This window comes from Temnothorax curvispinosus, unplaced genomic scaffold (assembly GCF_003070985.1).
Source record: "Temnothorax curvispinosus isolate PA1 unplaced genomic scaffold, ASM307098v1 QBEX01013847.1, whole genome shotgun sequence".
Classification (NCBI taxonomy): domain Eukaryota; kingdom Metazoa; phylum Arthropoda; class Insecta; order Hymenoptera; family Formicidae; genus Temnothorax; species Temnothorax curvispinosus.
Genome location: NW_020223627.1, coordinates 54,878 through 73,726, shown reverse-complemented (window position 1 = coordinate 73,726; position 18,849 = coordinate 54,878). Strand labels below are relative to the sequence as shown.

At 39.6% G+C, this 18,849-nt stretch overlaps 2 protein-coding genes across 2 annotated transcripts; one reads left to right on the top strand and one right to left on the bottom strand.

The window, feature by feature from the left end:
- Nucleotides 1–1,684: 1,684 nt before the first annotated feature.
- LOC112464067 lies at nt 1,685–14,072 on the top strand. The gene is made up of 3 exons (XM_025030858.1): nt 1,685–2,123; nt 7,293–7,454; nt 8,236–14,072. Exons 1-3 carry the CDS (start codon nt 2,054–2,056, stop codon nt 8,496–8,498), a joined length of 495 nt encoding a protein of 164 aa, XP_024886626.1. The 5' UTR covers nt 1,685–2,053; the 3' UTR covers nt 8,499–14,072.
- A 210-nt stretch (nt 14,073–14,282) lies between these two features.
- LOC112464066 (protein germ cell-less-like) lies at nt 14,283–18,790 on the bottom strand. Its single transcript, XM_025030857.1, has 8 exons — nt 18,194–18,790; nt 17,918–18,041; nt 17,398–17,494; nt 16,914–17,283; nt 16,528–16,806; nt 16,224–16,442; nt 16,055–16,145; nt 14,283–15,975 (listed from the first exon to the last, which is right to left on the bottom strand). Exons 1-8 carry the CDS (start codon nt 18,337–18,339, stop codon nt 15,850–15,852), a joined length of 1,452 nt encoding a protein of 483 aa, XP_024886625.1. The 5' UTR covers nt 18,340–18,790; the 3' UTR covers nt 14,283–15,849.
- Between the last annotated feature and the right edge of the window lie 59 nt (nt 18,791–18,849).

Here is an 18,849-nt window from a genome sequence, read left to right as displayed (position 1 = left end):
TGCTGAACACGACCAATCCCAACCCGTAGTGTGATACAGGCTTCACGCTCGGTAATGGTTCGTGGTTCGTGTCTTTGCTACGGTTCGTGTCCGAACTACTTGAGATTTTAAATGGAAGATACGAAGATAGTCTAATTTATCTAATACAAGAAGAAGAAGGAAGATAGTCGAGAATCGAGATGAATGCTGCAACTCGAGGTCAAACCATGGTCTGAAGTTCGGCTTTTAGGTTTTTTGTGGTTTTTTAACATTTTTTAACGAGACAGGTTATTGTTAGCCTAGCCTCCAACCCTCTTTGGTTCGAGTTCCCAAATAAAACATTTTCTCATCACGTTCGCTGATTACTACGGCCAATTTCTTTTAGTGACACAAGTCAACACAAACATCGTTCCATCCTTCTTGGCATTCAATGAATAACAAAGACAAAACGACACTTGTGTCGACTTATTGTGTCACTAAAAGGAATTGGCCTTACATATCTTTCTTCTCGCGCGATGATTTTCTCAATTATAACGTAACGCTCGTATTTTTTGTACAATATGTAATAAAAGGTAATAGAGGAATTACCTCATGTGACCGATAATTCACGCCGCGTAAACAAAGGGTCGCTGCTAAAACCCCCGTTTATGCGGAGTAAATTATCGTAAGCTTACTACAACATTTCATTTAGAATAAATTATGTCGTAAGTTACTTACAGAAATAACGCTCGCGTAAACGTAGTATATCTACAAAATTTGCACGTATAATCTATAATTTTAAAATTATCAGAATTAGTTGGCAGGACGTTATATTTTGTTTTCTCTAACAAAATGAGTGTATGAGCCTGAAACGTAATACAGCAAGTTGTTTTTTTCTTCTATCTTCTACAAAGTTTATAATTTTTTTTATAAAAAATAATATAATATTTTTAAATAAAAATTATATTATTTTTTAAATTATTATGATCTTTAAATTAATATTGTGATATAAAATTATATTATGATATTTTGTTGACAGGAATATAAATCGAGGAAATTAGGACAGTACGTGTGCGAACGTGGCAAACAGCAAAGTACCGAGAAGCCGATAGTTCTAAGCGGAAACTGCCGCGAGATATCGTAGCACGTTGTAAAGGATGCAGGTATGTGTGTATGTATATATGTATGTATGTATAAAAAACTAAGTAAAATGAAAAGCCGTGAAAGAACACGCACAGGATAATATTTTTTAAATAGGATATATTTTTTTAACTTTATTTAAACCTGAGGCGCCGTGTTCTCTTTAAAAATATTTCTACTAATTCTCTACACTGCTTAATTAATTACAAAAAATTTATGGATTTTATAATTTTACTAATACAATATTTTTTAGATGTTCCGAATTAATTCTTATTGTGTCTTTAACTGTATCACGAATCTATTTCAACACGAGACTTCAAGGGGTTGAACAAAAATGTATCGTGGCGAATCCATAGCATTTTTAATAACGTCGTTGCGGAGAGGAGGATCGCCCGAGTGATCGCACGCTCGGGGGTGCGCACCCCCGAGCACCCCCGAGTGGCAACGTGAGGTCGTTTGGAAGGTGACGAGGAAAGGAAAACGGCGCGTGCACCATCGACGAATGCATCGGCGCGGCACGGTACGGCGGCGAGCGCATCGCGGGGGAGTTCGAGGAGGGGGTGGATCTGCCGCATAGCGTGAGGATATAGAGTGCCGAGGGAAACTCGGTGACTCGGTCGCGTAACGCGCGTCAGTCGGTTGCTATGCGTCCGGGTGAGGTGGCGAACGCGGCGCGCGACCCGGATCACCGTCCCTGAAGGGAACGGAAGTGTCCGCGCTCTCATCCCGGCCGCTTGACGCGGGAGGCGGCGACGGCGGCAACGACGGCGACGACGACGACGACGACGACGACGACGACGACGGCGAGAGGCGAACGCGTACACTCGCACGCTGTCCAATCCTTTCCCCGGCGACGGCGACGACGGCGACGGCGACGGGAGCACCTATCGTGCGACGCGATTAGACACCCCCCGGGCACGAGCCACGAGCACATGGTCCGGCGACCGCGACGATCATGATCGCGTACCGAGCCGCGCCGATCATCGGCCTCGTCTTCGTCGTCCTGGCGGCCACTTTCGATCGCGGTGAGTGCCGATCGAAACTCGGCAATCGTCCGGCGGTTTCGTTCGCGGAAACAGAGGCTCTCCCGGGAACAGCGATCGATCACCCGTTCGCGGAACACGCTCGATTGAAGCGGCGCGGGCCTCGATCCCGCGACAATCGAAAGACCGAAATTTCTCGCGCGGTTGCGAGAGCGATCCTTCCTATTTTTATTATTTTGCACGCCCGATTCTTTACGATAAATATGAGGTATTGATGTAGGTGTTGATGATAAAATGACACGAGTGATAATTCTCATTTGGGACTGGGAAAAGAACAAACGAGAACATCGAGAGACAGAAACTCCACTTTGAGAAATGCATTTGATATTTTTACATGCTTTTACTTCGTTTTACAAAATATTGATAACTATTATAAGAAATATTTTATATTTGAAAGCTATTATAATTGCATTAGCAGTCGATACTTTAATAGCTATTATAATTGCATTAGCAGTCGAACTTCAATAGTGCGTAAAATAAATAAGTGTTTTAAACGCGTTCTTTTAAAGATAGGTCGTCTCTCTTGTAGTCATCTCGTTCACAGAAATTTAATTATTGAATTTTCGCAGAAATTGGATTTCACTTTCCGGAATAGCGCTGAAAGAAGTTTGAAAGGCAGTTTAAAACCGCTTATACATATATGATAGACTGACGTCCTTACGACGCCGACGGTTCTACATCGTCTAACTCGCGTTAGTTTCCATCAATGCGGTACTTCCCGGGAAAATACAGGAGATTGTTCGACAAACGTACAGAGAGAAGTTTAATGTTTCCCAGGGGAATGTACACAGGATTTCGACAAGCACTTTGGGACTTTCAGTGGGAAAATTGAGCGAGAGGCAAGTAGAAGCCCCCGTTAAGTTCGTCCTTCTCGCACGAACTTAATTCAACATACTTACTTGATATAAATCGGACTCAATTGCCACTTTTGAACATTGCCTCGTCCGAAAGCGTAGGAACGATCGATAATACGACCTCGTGCACTTTATTCGGGAAAGGAGTGAGGAAAGGAGTCGTATACATCACGGGCGCAATGCAGAGGCGATGGCAGGGAAAGTTACCGCCGTAAATGAGCCGCCCAGACGGAGACGTCTCGTCGGGGTGGTTGTAAAAGCCCAGATAAGCACACGAAAGTTTAGATGATGTTTAATCCTTCGTGATCCAAGTTAATCTCGATGCGACGTTAAATCATCTTTTTTTTCCCCCTTAAGTTTCATATCGTCCGAGAAACAGCATCTCGAGATTTTGTACATTTGTTCAATATTCTAGGAATGTATGCGCGTGAAAGTAAAAACGTGTTACATACGGTTTAAGAAGTTCCGCAATTTTCTAAATTCTAATCTTCTAATCTTGAAATTCAAATCTTGTAAAACTCGTAGGATTTCTCTGTCTTTTTACTAATATTTTAGAGAAATTCTCTTTGCGACGCGCGTTATCCACGTAACGATTTGTATTTGCGATATTTTATTTAAATGTTGTTACGTGTGTCTCGAGCAAGCAAGCGTTATATTTTATATTATTTATTTATGACTGTGCAGACAGATCTAGTTGTTGCAACTTGCAGACACAATTTCTCATGAATGAAATTACAGAATATATCTTTATACGCGAACCCCGAGAACAATACTGTTACAATTCAAAAATTCAATTTTTAGAAGAGAAAAAACAAATTTAATTCAATTTTTTTTTCATTGTGATATAATTAACGCAAAATTATTTACGATATTTTATTATAATGAACTTATATTGTGATTTATTTATCAGTAAACTTGTGATATATTATTCGCTCAGGAAACTGCAACATAACCGGTTTAGATTAGATTAAAAAAATAACAACACTTCCGTCGCTTGCAACGGATTTAGATTTGCGACGCTATTATAGCACGTAGATAACATTTTATGCATACTTTTTACGTACTTAATTCAAAATTAAAATTTTTCGAGTTGTGACAGTATATACTCTTCTCGGGTACATTGAGATACACTGCTAGTGCCACGGATAAAAAATTAGGTCATTTAAAATGAACTTATCGCGACGTTCTAAATTTTTAATGTTCGAAATTTGAGATTGGTTTCAATTTCTTTTTATAGCTTTTTACATCCGTTTATTTTAACGTTTACAAGAAGCAATCGGGAATCAAGAAAAGAATCTCCTACATCATCGATAAACCCCTTAAAATTTAGATACTTCGAGACACTTTCTCTTCTTTCGTTCAATTTTAGAGAAATGTCTCTCAAGCCCTTTTAATTCATCTATTTTTCAGGATGGATTGGAAGGAAATAACTCGTTTCCTCCTTCAGTCAGCCCTTTTTCGTATCTTTCCACGGATTTCGCAAGAAGACAGCGATATATAGCATTGTTGGCGGTCATACGCGGGTATTATATCGTTAGCAAGAATAATGGTCGGCGAATTCCTACAACGGTAGCACTTGTGGTTCTTCGGGCCGCGAAGATGAGCGTACGCGATTGTCAAATCGAATCCTATTAACACCGTGCTAGAAAAATATCGCGATAACTCCGCTTGTCGGGAATGTCGAATTTACCCATGGGTATTCATGGAATGATCATCTCAATCAATATCGCTCAAAGACAAATTAAGAAAAGAAATTGTCTGTTTGTCGCGGCTTTAGCGAGATTATAAAATAATCTCGTTAAATCTTATTTGATCGTGTATCTACAATTTTATTGAAAACAGATTATTTTAGGAATATATGGAACTTTATAAAATTGCATTTGTGCAGAATTGTGAAAAATTATTACGACAAAACGACACGTTGCATATCTTGCGCTAAGCATCTCCGAAAAATTTGTATATATTTGTTCTAATTTATTGCATTATTTATAGCGTGCGATTGTTCGTTTAATTAAGAATCAAACGGTCTTCTTTTTTTTCCAGAATTAAGTTCTCGCCAGACGCGGCCTGGTTTCGCATTAAATTCGCGTCGCCGATGAATCGGGCAAACTTTTTCCTCCGTCGACGTTTGTCGATACACATCCGGCGACGCTTCGACGGCGGAAAAGTCGAATCGGGGAAACGACCACAATATAGATATTCGTTTCCCTCCGCGTCTGACAGAGCACGATCGGAGACGCGATGTCGTTATCTTCCTGCGTCGGGACGATCGTCTGCTTGCGGTAGACGTAACTTTCAGCGGCGCAAAGGTGAAAGGTGAAAGTATTCGGACGAAAATGACGTAACTCGATCAGGACGACGTAACTGTCTCGACGCGGGATTTCGTCGCTTCCGGATTTCTGCAGCGATCGCGCTGTGACGGATCCTAGAGGCCCAGATGATAGACCATTGCACGTTTTCGCACACCGAGTTAGAGAGTCGATCGTTAACGCGCGCTCAGCGCGAGAGTTAACGCGCGCAGCGATCGAAGTAATTGCCGATACGAAATTAACGATGGCATCGGCAATCCGCGCACTACTCGAGATATCGCGGATGAATCCGATGAATGCGCTATATCCGACAATTTGTTGAAATTTAGGGTAGCGCGCCTACGACAGCCAGATCGTCGCGAGGGCTATCGAGCGACCCACTTTCTCCTCCTCCGACCCCTTTCCTCTCACTTACCGCCCCCTCACGCCCCTCTGCTTTGCCCCGTGTACTCTCGATACAGTTTTTGTTTATCTCGCTTTTCTTATCACGATGGCATTATTCCTTTTTTCCCTATTTTTACTCTATTTTCCTTTATATCCTTTCTCTTGTCTTTTAAAAATATCTTTCTATTTCTCTAATCATACAGCATTATCAAAGAGAACTTAGATCCAGAAAGTTGAAACGTTTGTTTTATTATTTCTGATGAAAAGCTAATTTGTTTATTTCGAGAAAATAATGGCGAAGTTTTAATTAGCAGACTTTTACTTATTTATCTATTCAATATCTTCATTGATATTCATATTTATCTCATTATTTCGCGCGCGCGTTTCTATATTTTGTAAGAAAATGCATGCATAAGTGACGTATGTCCAGTTTCGTTAACGACGAATAAACTTTTGTCAAATAATGACCATTCCGAATTTGTCCTTATTTCGCGAGCAAATGCAATTGCATAATGCAAACGAAATAAACCATATAGATTCATTCAAATTATCTGTTGTCGATGAAATCCGTAGTGTAGAATAATCCAATTGTGAATTTGGTTTCAATGAAATTTGGTTTTCTTCTAAGTTTGACGAGATACTGCTTTCATATATTTAAGTATCAGTTTTATTCACCGTATAATGAAACTTTTCGACATGCACGCGTTCGATTTTTTTTATAAGAATATTTAGAACATAAGAAAACTTTTACATAAATTTTTATGTATTATCCAGAGTACAAAGATTTGTTGAAATAACAGGAAGGAAGTTAAATAGCAACACATAATAATATCCTACTTTGTTTTAGAATGCGTTGATCTAAAAAAAGATATAACACGGAAATAGCACAGTAATATAGTAAAATAGAAAAGAGATGCATAAAGAAGAAGAGAGGATAGCTCGAGCGAAGGTCGTGTGCGAAGCGAATTGATAGTGAAGTTCACGTCGTTCATTGTTAATATAGCGGCGGTGATGAAGTGCATGGTATGAATTCGTTACTTATATATTTGTTCCCAATCGCCTGATTCCATATCCGGTTGCAAGAATTCGGATTCTTCGTATCGATCCGCGAGGGACAGCTGAGTGGTAGAGGTCTTCGCGTGCGTCTTGCCCCGCTGTTCGATATCAGCTGGCGCCGTATCAGCCTGGCTGGTTCCCGCTATAGCCGTGCATGGGATGCGCACCGGGACGCGCGTGCCAATGTTACGTCATAGAAGGGCGAGACGTGAACCAGACCTTTCCCTCCCCCCCAGATTTGATCCTCATCGCGGCTGACGTTCGTTGATTTCGTCGGCGAGATCTCTGCTCTCTGAAATACGACCCCTTAAAATATTCATAAAACACAAAGGGAGGGAGAAGATTTTAGCTGGACCGTTAATCCTCACACCGCGATCTTTCATATAAACGCGCAAGATCGAGTCGCCTCCGTTTAAGTCGCGTTGCAGTATCACAGTTAAAGTATCACAGATACCTTTAGGGATTTAGGGGAGACGATTTTACTCGATCTTAATTCGAATCCGAGGCAAATGCAAGTGGTGATTGATTTTTTTTTCTTTTGATTTCAGGTGAAGCGATAATATGTTATCAATGCAACAGCGAGTACGACCCCAGATGTGGCGACCCGTTCGATTCGTACAGTTTGGGGACTGTGAACTGCAGCTTTCAGCCTCGTCTGGAGCATCTCAGCCACTTAGAGCCTACTCTTTGCCGAAAAATCAGTCAAAAAGGTGAAACCTCGCTTGTTTCACATACATTTGATAAGTTAAGCTTCGAAAGTTTTATATTTGTCAAAGTAGTCCACGCTTATTAGTCCTCCATTTAATTTAATTCCACATTTAATGAATTTGGAATTATTAATTTTCCGAATAGCAGCTCGCAACCGTAACGATTCGCCCGTATGTTTTAAAAAATTCGATTCGTTATTTAATTAAATGCCATTTATATCGGTTGCAATAATATCAACAAGTTTGACGCGTTTTCCTCTCACAAACTTGTGACATCCTACGCTCACATTACGTTTTATAGATAATACGTAAAAGCGTTGCAATAATATCACTTTAATGTTATAACTATAAATATAACTCCAACAATTTATTAATGCAATTGAACGGAAATTATCAATTATTTATACATGAGCTTTTTCATTCGGAATTAGTCGACTCTAAATCTAAAGAATTCATCTGTCATTGAGCGGCAAAGAACAAATTTAAAACATAAGCGACCGCACGTTTAAAGTCTATCTTAGATTTAAAGTTTAATCTAAGTTTATCTTACATCTCTAAACAATTATAAATCCCTAATGTCCATTTCTATCAATGCAGATTAATTTTAATCTTGGTTTAATTTTTTTTTATCTCTCTCTGACTTTTAGAACTAGAAGAAGATGAAACGTAAGTTGAATCAAGATTAAAATTAATTTGCATAATGTAGAAATAAACATAGTGGCGAGGGGGTTCAAGTAGACTAGTAAAGGGTTCAGGTCGATACTGATCCCCGTTACTGTTGCAGTGTACGGCAAGGTGAGGGTCGTCCGCAGCTGCGGCTACATCACGGACGAGAAGGACAACGGCGAGTGCCTTATGAGGAGCGGCACCCACGATGTGCGCGCGCTATACTGCTCGTGCACCGGTGATCTGTGTAACTCCGTCGAGAGTCTCCGCACGCCGTCCCTACTGCCACTGGCGTCCCTCCTGACTGCCGTGCTGGCGACACCGAGCCTGCTCCTATCGTGCCCGACCGCGCCGCTCCGTATCTCCCTCTCGACGACCTAATTCTGCCTAGTCTCGTTCGAGTCGCACCCCGAGGATTCCTGAGACTCTATCCCTTTTCCCTTCCGGCCCGTCGTCGCGCCGCCACGGACCGTTCGTATCCCAGGACTCGCAATAACCGACCTTCCCTGTCGATCGTTAGCGTCAATTTCCCTCTATGGATTTCCCCGATCACAAAGAGAAGATCGCGAAAGGCCGAGGGAAAAGGATGTTCCGACTTTCAGTATCGTAATTACCGGCTTTCGGCCTAATTAAACCGCGCCGGACAATGATCGAGACGCGTCGATCATCTCCACGTTGCTAACGAAAAAAAAACCTCGCACCCCGAGCGATCGAATTTTTTCCCCTCTTCTTGTCCCGAAGTAGCCGGATATCCGATATTGTACAACGAATCCGACTCGAGATTGTATTGGTTTCGCGACGTGAGTTTCGAGGACTCCCTCCGGATTTCTCGCGCGTTTGTATCCCGCACGAAGGCCTTGATGACGCGACGAGGGATGAAAGACGACGCACGCTTCGCGATCTTCTCGTATAGATAGTTACAAATTTCCATTATTAACGAAGAGATTTTAGATCGACTCCCTTCCCCTCCCCGACGGTGTCTTTGACTGCGAACGGTCCGTAACATAGCCAGATTAATTAACGTAGCGTAACGGTGATAACTGCCAGATGCGCGAGGGCGACACTTCAGTAGTATACATATCTCTGCGAAAAAAAAGGGAAAAAAATGAGAGAAAACGCAAAAACGATACGACGGCCTCTGCGTAAAAGAAAGAAAAAAAGATTTTAAAATCGATCACCTCTCGTGTTACGCCGCGCCGGTGTATCGCGCTCGTCGCGCAATTTTCATTCGGGTTCAAATCGGCTGTCAGACAGAGGATATTTTTTGCACAGGTAGATTAAGAGGAATCGATTAAGAATTCTTTCTGCAACCAATTTACTGATCCCTCTCTCATTGTTCTAAACGTGTTCAAATTATCTTCTCAACGTGTACATTAAAAAATTAATTCTCCAGCAACGTTAATGCGATCTCTTAAATGCGAATTGCGAGGTCCTCGCAGTTCTCTCGCGAGAAGAAGATTGAGGAAATCGTGAATCTCTGCAGAACGCATTCCCATCGATTCCTGTCGATTCACCTACTTTCGTAAACGGGAACGAGCCGAATATCTTATCGCGCGCGACGAGCGTGAATATCGAGGGTGAGAAAGGCGCAGCAGGGGAAGCAGATATCTCACGAGAGAATTTATGATTAGTAAAAAAAACAAAAAAAAAGAGAGTCTCACACGGTAACAAGTAAAATGCAAAGTAGCGGCATCGCGATAACACATTTTCGCACCCCGCGCCTGCTACCCGCTGAACACTGATTTGCGTGTCTGTGCATGAGACTGTGCCTGCCCGGTATGTGTGTATGCATTAATTACGACGTACGTATACGCACGCGAAGTAAAAAGTAACATAAATAAATATATTTTGTTGTCGGAAGCCTAAATGGAATTGCACGCGAGATCGACGGGCAAATGCTTATTTCTAGAGGTGCAACGACACACATAGCGTTCGCGAAACGGAACGGGATATATAACACGAGACGCATCCACGTCGGATCCAATCGGTCTACTTCAGTATTATTTATCGCGCATCGTAATTCAATCGTAATATAACATAGTTTTTTCTGTTTACATAAAACGTTTGTGAAACGTCCGATTAAATTATTATCAATTTATACTCAGAATTACAATTTAACTATACATCATCATAATAATAATTTACATACAGATTGCATAACTAGATATTATAATTTATTCAAATGACAAAATTAATGATTATTTTAAATTTAGTAGGAAGCAAGAAATCACGATGATGTAAAAGTTTAACGTCGTCGACAAACAATTGTTTTATCGAGAGATCATGATCGCTAATTTATTGGAAAATTGTTACGTTCATCTGGAGCTCTCTCCGATTCACTTGATGTCTCTATTCAATCGATCATCACATCATATCGAGTTTTCCGAACTAAACTGAACGTAATCTGAACGGATACGACGTACCGCTTCTTTAAACGATTCTACGTATAAGACGAGCTGTGTAAAGAACGGGGATAGGTATAATATATCGACGATATGCCGGGAGAGACCTCGCAATTTAGATGCTGTAAGAATCGAAGGTCCGCCGTCGCGTCCACGATTATTCCGTGTTTCGCGGAACCTTGCAATAAATGTAGTTTAAGCCTGAGTCACCTGAGCGTACAATAATCGCCGTTCGGTATGCGTTTCTTCGAATGCTTGGCATGTTTGCGCGTCTGTCTGTGCAATAATTAATTGAGCGTAACGCTAAACTCGATAGCTCAATTAGGGTCGGTTGTTGCACCTTCGAGTGTCCGATAATTTACCAACCAAAGTCTTCTCTGTCTCGTTTTAGAACGCGTGCATGTTTCGCCGCTAATATAATAGACCCAGGGATCAGTTGAAACCGACATTGGAAAAAAAACCGGCCCTCAATATTTCGTTATTGCTCATTTTGCCTTGTGGCTGACAGAAAGGAGAGGTGTTCGGTAAATACAGGATGTTCGGTCATAAGCGCGTCGTGGTGAACGGCGGTCCAGGTCGGAAACTGAAGCTCTACTTCGTTGCCGAAATTCAACGAGGTGTTACGTTTTTCTCACGATTTTGGGAAATTTATGTTAAGTATCATTAAGTCGAGATAATGGTGAAAATTTTTCTTAGAATTTCTCATACAATATTTTTCAGGACTTCTATATAAAATTTATAACTTGTTAAAAAATTTCTCAGGTTTTTTTATACGAATTAGAATATTATTTGGAAAGTCTGCAATCTTCTACAACATGAATTACGTGAATTCTGACATATTCTAAGACTTCTCGTTTTATAATTTTCAAAGAAAGTTTATAAAATCTGAAAAAATTTGATATTTTTTAAATAAATTTTCACAAAATAAAGTATAAAAAAATTGCTAAAAATATTGAATTTTTTTTACCAGGAAAATCCGTCGAAAGCCATTTCTTTTCATAACTCAGAATCATGATATTTTTAAGAAAGCGTTATATAGTAACTGCCATGTGTATGCGCCTAAACTGCAATAATCGAACATCCTCTATAATACTGATGCTAATAATAATAGTAATAATGATGGCAACATGCAGCAACGTGCCGGCAAATGTAACGAACGAGCAATAACATATAATGACAAAGTAGATGGTTTATTGACAAAAGAAAGAGAGGGAGAGAAATTAGACGAAGTAGGTGCGCTTGATCAATATAAATTATGTCACTCTAGCAGCCCTGCAAAGTGATCATTTCTAATGCTGCTGTTACCACCTGTCGTCGCCGTTATCGCCATCGATATGGTCGCTATTAACTACCCCCAGTCAGCCAAGTCTGTTAAGAACAGATTTTGCGAAGTTCTCTGTTACAAATTTTGTCGGCAAAAAGATTTATATAAATTCGATACAGCATCTGGCGTATACAATGCTCGTTGGCAGAATTATAGCGATATTTGTCAATAAAATACGACGGAAGATTGATGGTCGAAATCAAGTGGATGTTAACACGTTTTCTGCACAGCTTGATGTAGACGGAATTGAAGCAGAAAATCTGCGTTCGACAGATTCCGCTTGGTTTCTTGCGGTCGAATTATGTCAGCAGGTTTATGTCCATTTCTACCAATGTATTAACTTTTCCATAGATTAACTTTTCTTCTTGGTTTAATTTATCTTTTATCTTCTTCTAGTTCTAAGCATTAGAAAAAAAAAATAAAAAGTAAGTTAAATCGAGATCAAAGTTAATCCGCATTGATTGAAATGGACATTAGTCGGCAAAATACGAGCTTAACGCAAACGCGGGTGATGCCAATTTGCCAGCGATTTCTGATCGAATTTGCTATCAATTTGCTCCCACACACTGCGGACAGTTTGCGCTTACTGGGATATCATTATCATCACTTACTATTACTATTATTATTATAGTTATTGTTAGTACCGTACATTACCGACCCGTTGTTACAAATAATACCGCTAATAATTATTATTAGAGCGCAAATGTGGCAACAACCGTGACGGACGTGATGGTACCGATAAGATTGGAAACGAGGGTGAATAAAGATAGGGAAGAAAGGGAGAAATCATAACGTGGATATAGAAGAAACGATTTTAATTCTGGCAATTGTGACAGATTTATAAATTAATATAAATCACGGTTCGCCAGTGTGTTAATTCTTCTGCGACATAATTAACACTGAAATCACGCGTGTGTGATCTTCGTTAATTTACAATCTTTCCACCTGACATCAAACGGATCGTCCTGCGATTGTCCGCGACTCCCTTCTTCCCTGTTATAGAATAATTAGAACAAGATAAACTTTTTGTTATCAGATTTGCATGAAAAGTCGGTTGCGTTAATCGGGGAAAAAAAACTAACCGTATCGCTTACAGTTTATATTTTATCGTGGAAAGAATTTTATTCAGATTTTATCTTTCTTAGACAGATCCTTGCGTATAGGAAAGACACAGTAATAGAATAAGATCGCGATTGAAATATCCTTATAGGTGCATCGATGCTGTTTTTTTATGTTTCCTAATCATTCTACAACGACGGATATGTTTATTTGCGCGCTTTCGCAACTGATTTCATATGTAAATCCGATAGTGAGAGATTTACTTCCAAGAAGAGCTCTTTTTCGTCTCCTTCGTCGTTTCGAGATTGACTTTTATTCGATCTCTCGTCCGGGACAGCCCAGACAATCGGAAGAAACGTGGAGTTCTTGTTGTTGAGACGATTCGCCTCGTACTTCTTTGATATATGTCGCAAATAACAATCGGTTGTAAGCGATTGGAAACATCGTCGTTGCGCGACAACTGCGCGGTTTGTTATATTTTCGGGGTAACTACGACGATCGTGTATCGCAATAAAAATATAAATATTCCGCAATTATGTATTGCATTAAAAACTGTACATAGAACAGTCATCGCGATCAATTAGCGGGAATCGCTCGAACATTAATTTCGCGATCTTCTCCGAGCGAAAGAAAAATTACCGTAGTTGCCGAATGATCGGATAAAATTCTATTGCAAAAAAAAAAAGAAAGTAAAAGTTATAGAATAGGAAATGTCAATCTACAGTTAATACTAAAAAAAATAGCTGCCGTATCTTGAAAGTAGCGACACAGTTATTACATTAATATAATATTGTAAAGTATCGCGTATAATAGATTGTTACGTAACAGTTTCTTTAGTTATAGGTCGCTGTTTTCAAGCTGGAGCAATATATCTCTCCGTCGAAACGTCATGCTTTAAATTACGAAAATTAATGACACGTCGCATCGATCGAAATCGGCCTGGTTATCTTCCCGAAAAATGTGAAATTTACGAAATTCTCCGATCTTTCGTACGACTGCCGTTGCTGCCTGCGACACGTATCGAGAGAATGCGATGTATCTCAAGCCTCATTGAACATATGTTCGTAATGATCATCGTTGAGTGACATTACAACATCATATATCATGTACAGAGAGAAAGAGAAAAAGTATTCTGCCAATAATAAAAGTGTTGAACGATTAATAAAAGTGGCATGTGTTTCTCGCATGAATTTTGACCTTCCTCCATACGTTTAATATGTCGCAAAGATTCTGTCAAACAAAAAAGATTGAAGCTGTGCGACATTCGTTTCCAAAATTTACGCGAAAAATATTACTAATCGATAAGATTACAGTGACTTCTTACACAAGCGTCGGAAAGATCGTTTTATAAAGGTAGGTGACATGGGAAATCGCATAAACTGCGTGTTTACATTTTTATTATAATTTCACCGAACAGCTGTCGTAGTAAGAAAACCTTTTACAAAAGAAAATGCTACAAAATTTATCTTAGTATTATGAAAGTTAGTTCGCTTATACACATTAGTTTCGCCCTTTTTAGTAGATATTAAAAAGGCACCGAAGAAAAACTCTTTGCTGACAGGAAGACGGAAGAGCGTTCAACCATTTCCCTAAACAACACGTTTAAATTAGATATTGAAGTTTCTTTCTCTCAATTGTTTTCTTACGAATAGAGGATACAACGTAAAAAAAAAAAACACGTGGAATTATTTTCAAGTTCTTCAGTTGTTTTTATAAAACTTTGAAAAAAGTAAACAAAAATTTAATACTGCAATAATGATATACGAGATGCGAACAGTCTTGCAAATAAAATGATAACGATCATTATCGAAGTGTAAACTATTGCGATCATTATCGAAGTGTAAACTATTGCGAACTAAAAGCGTGTGCAAAACAGGTAACTTCATTTGCTTGTACCTTCGATCTCGATAAACGCTCCAAGTTTTTTTTCCTTCGATATCGATTAACTTTAATTATGGGTTCTCCGTTTCTTGCTACTCGACTACGGAAAAAGATAGGGAGATTGTGTAATTGTAGTCAAAGTCAATGGACATCGAAAAAAAAATCAGTCCTCGTCTAATAACATTCTGATAGAATTATTTGGTATTGCAAAGTTGCATACAAATCAATTACAAAAAAAACGAATCAAGATACTAAACAGATAAGCGGAATTTTGATCGATTGCATCGTATCCAACTTATTAGGCTATAACTGATGCAATTTTAATCAGTCAAAACGTGTTTAGGAACAACCACATTAAAACATAATTTAATAGCGTTAATATACACCGCGATGTCTCTCAATATACGAAGAAAGATTAAAATCTACCTAGTGACTAAAGCTTGTTGGAATGACCGCTATAATTAATGTGAACCACATCAAATGCATCAACCGTATCAAATGCATTAATTAATGTACACAGATGTACACTGATATACAAATATATGTCGAAAGTTCCATTCCTACCGTGTTAATTTTTAATGGCCGATTCTTTAGCCAATTTAGAGATGGTTTTTTTTAATTAAAAATATTGAATTTGCATATTTGTATTTTCCACAATTTTCCAATATTATATGTCGCAATACATGAAATTAAAATTTTACTAAAATCTACTTGAAATTATTGTAAAAGTATGATTTTATCTATTTAGATGATATAAATTTAACTGTCTATTATTTGTTGTTAATTTAAAAATTATAAAACATTTTCATTGAAAGGTCAACTCCAAATTGACTAAAGACCTTGTTAAAAATGAACACGGTAAGAATAGATTATGTGTATCTCCATAGAGAAAAAAGTTTCTACTGGAGATCCATGTCTCTTTCTATTTAAGTGTTGTGCCAAATAGTAACGTGTGCCTACGAACTTCGTCTAACATTCGTAATTAAATAGATTATGTTACAAAGCGTCAATTGGATCCCATGGCCTTTATCTTTACATATTCATAGAGCATTACATTCTCGAAGTGCTAAGTATCCGAAAGTATGTCGGTCGTTGTGTCTTCTTCTCCCAATGTGAGTGGAGTGACTAGTTGCATGTTGACCGATACGTACAGAGGATAACATAACTGTTTGTCCAGAGTCATTATCTCGTGCTGAAAATATTAAATACGTGACGTAATGCGCATCATATAAATCATATAAGAACACATGTCGTTTTCAATGCTAACTTACTTCTGTGTTTCTCCTCAAACGTAATCTTAACATACGCGAGTCTTGGACATGTTTTACTTGACGTTGTTCATTCAGTGAGAATAGACAGACTCTGAAAAAAATTTCATATTTCTGTTAATAACTTCGATCTAAAAGTATTGAATCAATCAACTGATGATCTAAAGCTTACTTTATCAGAATTTTATGCTCTTTGTGATTTGCCTTGATATGCTCACAGTCTAGTCTGTGGTTTCTTTCAATCCGCAGGCTAGTTGTGTCTAAAGTCATTAATAAATCTAGTCCATAATGGAATGCCTTCCATCTCCAAATGTGTTCGCCTGGCTTTTCGACACATCTGCCGCACCGAAAGCACTCCTTGGAAAATTCCTCTTCCGTCATTTGCGCCGGACTGCACGTGGAGCAGAAAATACGTAGTTCCGTCTATATTGATTCTATTAAAAAAGAAAAATTTAATTGTAGCACTTGTAGCCTACCCTCTGTCTTTATTTCCATCCACTCTTAACAAGTGAAGCCACTGTTCTCTGTAAGCACCGTGCAGCCAGTCTGGTGGTATTAAATTATCACTGTATAAAATCTTGTCGTCTTGTTCATGTAACAGCAGATATTTCATCCTCAGTGCTTTGAAAGGCGCTGCATATTCCTTGCCCTCTTCAGTCGTTAAAAACGGCTCGGTCCACTTGCGATTTTTAAAATATTCATCAATTTTTAGCGTCTCCTCGTAATTATACAGTGTGCATAGGTGTGCAAATAACCTGGAAATAGAGCAATCGCATATAATTACACAACAAACACAGAGATTCCATTACTTGTTACTCTCAGAAGTCAAATATGGATATCTGTATCGCATTTGTAAACGTACCACAAGCGTAGCATCATGTATATGCAAAACTCTGTTTGCAAAACAACCAAATCAGGACTGGCGACCAATTCTGTCATCAAGTCTGGCGAAATTTCCTTCAAAAAAGACGGATGTCGCCATCCGTAGCCCAACAGATTGACTTCCAGCCATCGTTTCGCAGCTGCTTTCACCGTAGGCACACCGTACGACACAGCTGCGTTATAATACGACACAACAGTCTCACTGTTTGTAGTCTCCACCATTATGTCTACGCACTCGTCTATTAAGCCTTGCAGTTGAAACAGTGTAGACGTTGCCAGAATAGAAACCACGTCTTTCGGCTCCAAACTGACCTCGTCTTGATACAACGAACCCAATACCACAGACAATGCTGGAACAATTTGAGATATTATTTCTAGATGACACGATATATAAATCTTTTCACATATTATTCTTAGTTATTTTTCTGCAGAGTAATTTGTTTAATTCCACGACGTGTTCTTACAATTTATCGTAATATTAGGATCCGTGATTTCGACACTGATGACTTTTTCGTTAGCCTCTCTCCAAGAACCGGAAAACATACTAGCAAAATATGGACTCTGGAAAAAAGAACACATTTTTCTTCACATATCCTAAACATATTGATGACTAAAACCATGAATAATTAATTTGAAATTGACATTATAGACATCTTAATGAAAATATTACAACATTATAAATATCATCAGTTTTTAATATTACAAGCTGTTAAAATGTAGAACTTTTTGTAACCAATAATTGCAAAATACAAACTAAGAAAGTTTCATTTCTCCTTTAATTTCAAATAAATTTTATCTCAACGAAGTTTGCATCCAAGATTTGTCTCCAAAATTTAATATAAAAAAAAATAAAAAGCTGTAGCAGGTGACGAGGCACCGTCGAATTTTAATCAAATAATAATTCATCGATGGGATCTGTTGTTGATATTTCGTGTCTCTTAAAGAAGACAACGGAGAGGGGGCTCGCGTAGGGATGAGTCATACCTGACTAATATAAACTTTATGCAATCTCCATGCACGTCCGAGTATGAGGACAGTTATGTCACTGCCTTTCTCCTCTTGGTACAGGGTCTTGTATATGTACTGCGCCGTTGTCAGCAATTTTCTCCTGTGAAAAAGCACACGCAGAAGGTGTAAACGCCGAAAACTCTCTCGCGCGACGGTCGTGTCGGTCGTCAAATCCGCGGCCGAAGAGCGACAGAGAGAAGAACGTAGAAAAATTAAAAAACGCCCGCGAGAGACCGGAGAGCGAGAGCTTACTTTTTCGGCGTGTGCATCGTCCGCTCGATGTAATCGGACTCGGACTCGCAGTCGTACTCCTCGATGTACTTGCGCTTGCAGCCCCGGTACACATTGTGCACGGCCAGGTTCGACATCGACGCGAGCCTGCTCGCGTAGCCACCCATCGTTCACGGCGACCGCGATCGCGCGACGGGCTGCGGGCTTGACGTTTGTTTTCCTCCGCTTTCTTTGCCAGTCTCTCTCACGTTTCCACGACGCCGCGCGTTGTTCTCCCACGACGATCGCGCGTCCTCACTCGACTCCCGTTGCCGTCGTCGTCGTCGTCGTCGTCGTTCGCGGTTCGTCGTCCTCGCCCCCCCAGGAGCCGAAAAACCGAACCTGTACGAGCGCGTAGGTGTACTGGCGGATGGGCGGAAGCGAGCCGCGGACGGCGCATGTAAACACTCGACATATGTTGCGGCCAGGGCCGACCATTGACGAGGGCCCGCCAGAGGGGGGCTCCCGGCAAGCGTCAAGGATTCACGAAATTGACATGCCAGTCGTCCACAGTGTTTAATAAATATTTTATATGTCTAATTAAACGTATAATAAATATGTAGATAATCATTATTGTCCACCATAGATACATTCCTGATGAAAAATTTCTTATATTTTTTTCTCTGAAATTTTCTAAA

Bases quoted from the DNA above. Each gene is read 5' to 3' on its own strand.
- LOC112464066 (XM_025030857.1), bottom strand. From the start codon at position 18,339: ATGGGTGGCTACGCGAGCAGGCTCGCGTCGATGTCGAACCTGGCCGTG. The intron at 18,042-18,193 runs GTAAGCTCTCGC...GCTTTTTCACAG, and splicing joins ACGATGCACACGCCGAAAAA to GAGAAAATTGCTGACAACGG. The intron at 16,443-16,527 runs GTAGGCTACAAG...CTCCACGTGCAG, and splicing joins GATGGAAATAAAGACAGAGG to TCCGGCGCAAATGACGGAAG.
- LOC112464067 (XM_025030858.1), top strand. From the start codon at position 2,054: ATGATCGCGTACCGAGCCGCGCCGATCATCGGCCTCGTCTTCGTCGTC. The intron at 2,124-7,292 runs GTGAGTGCCGAT...TTTTGATTTCAG, and splicing joins GGCGGCCACTTTCGATCGCG to GTGAAGCGATAATATGTTAT. The intron at 7,455-8,235 runs GTGAAACCTCGC...TTACTGTTGCAG, and splicing joins CCGAAAAATCAGTCAAAAAG to TGTACGGCAAGGTGAGGGTC.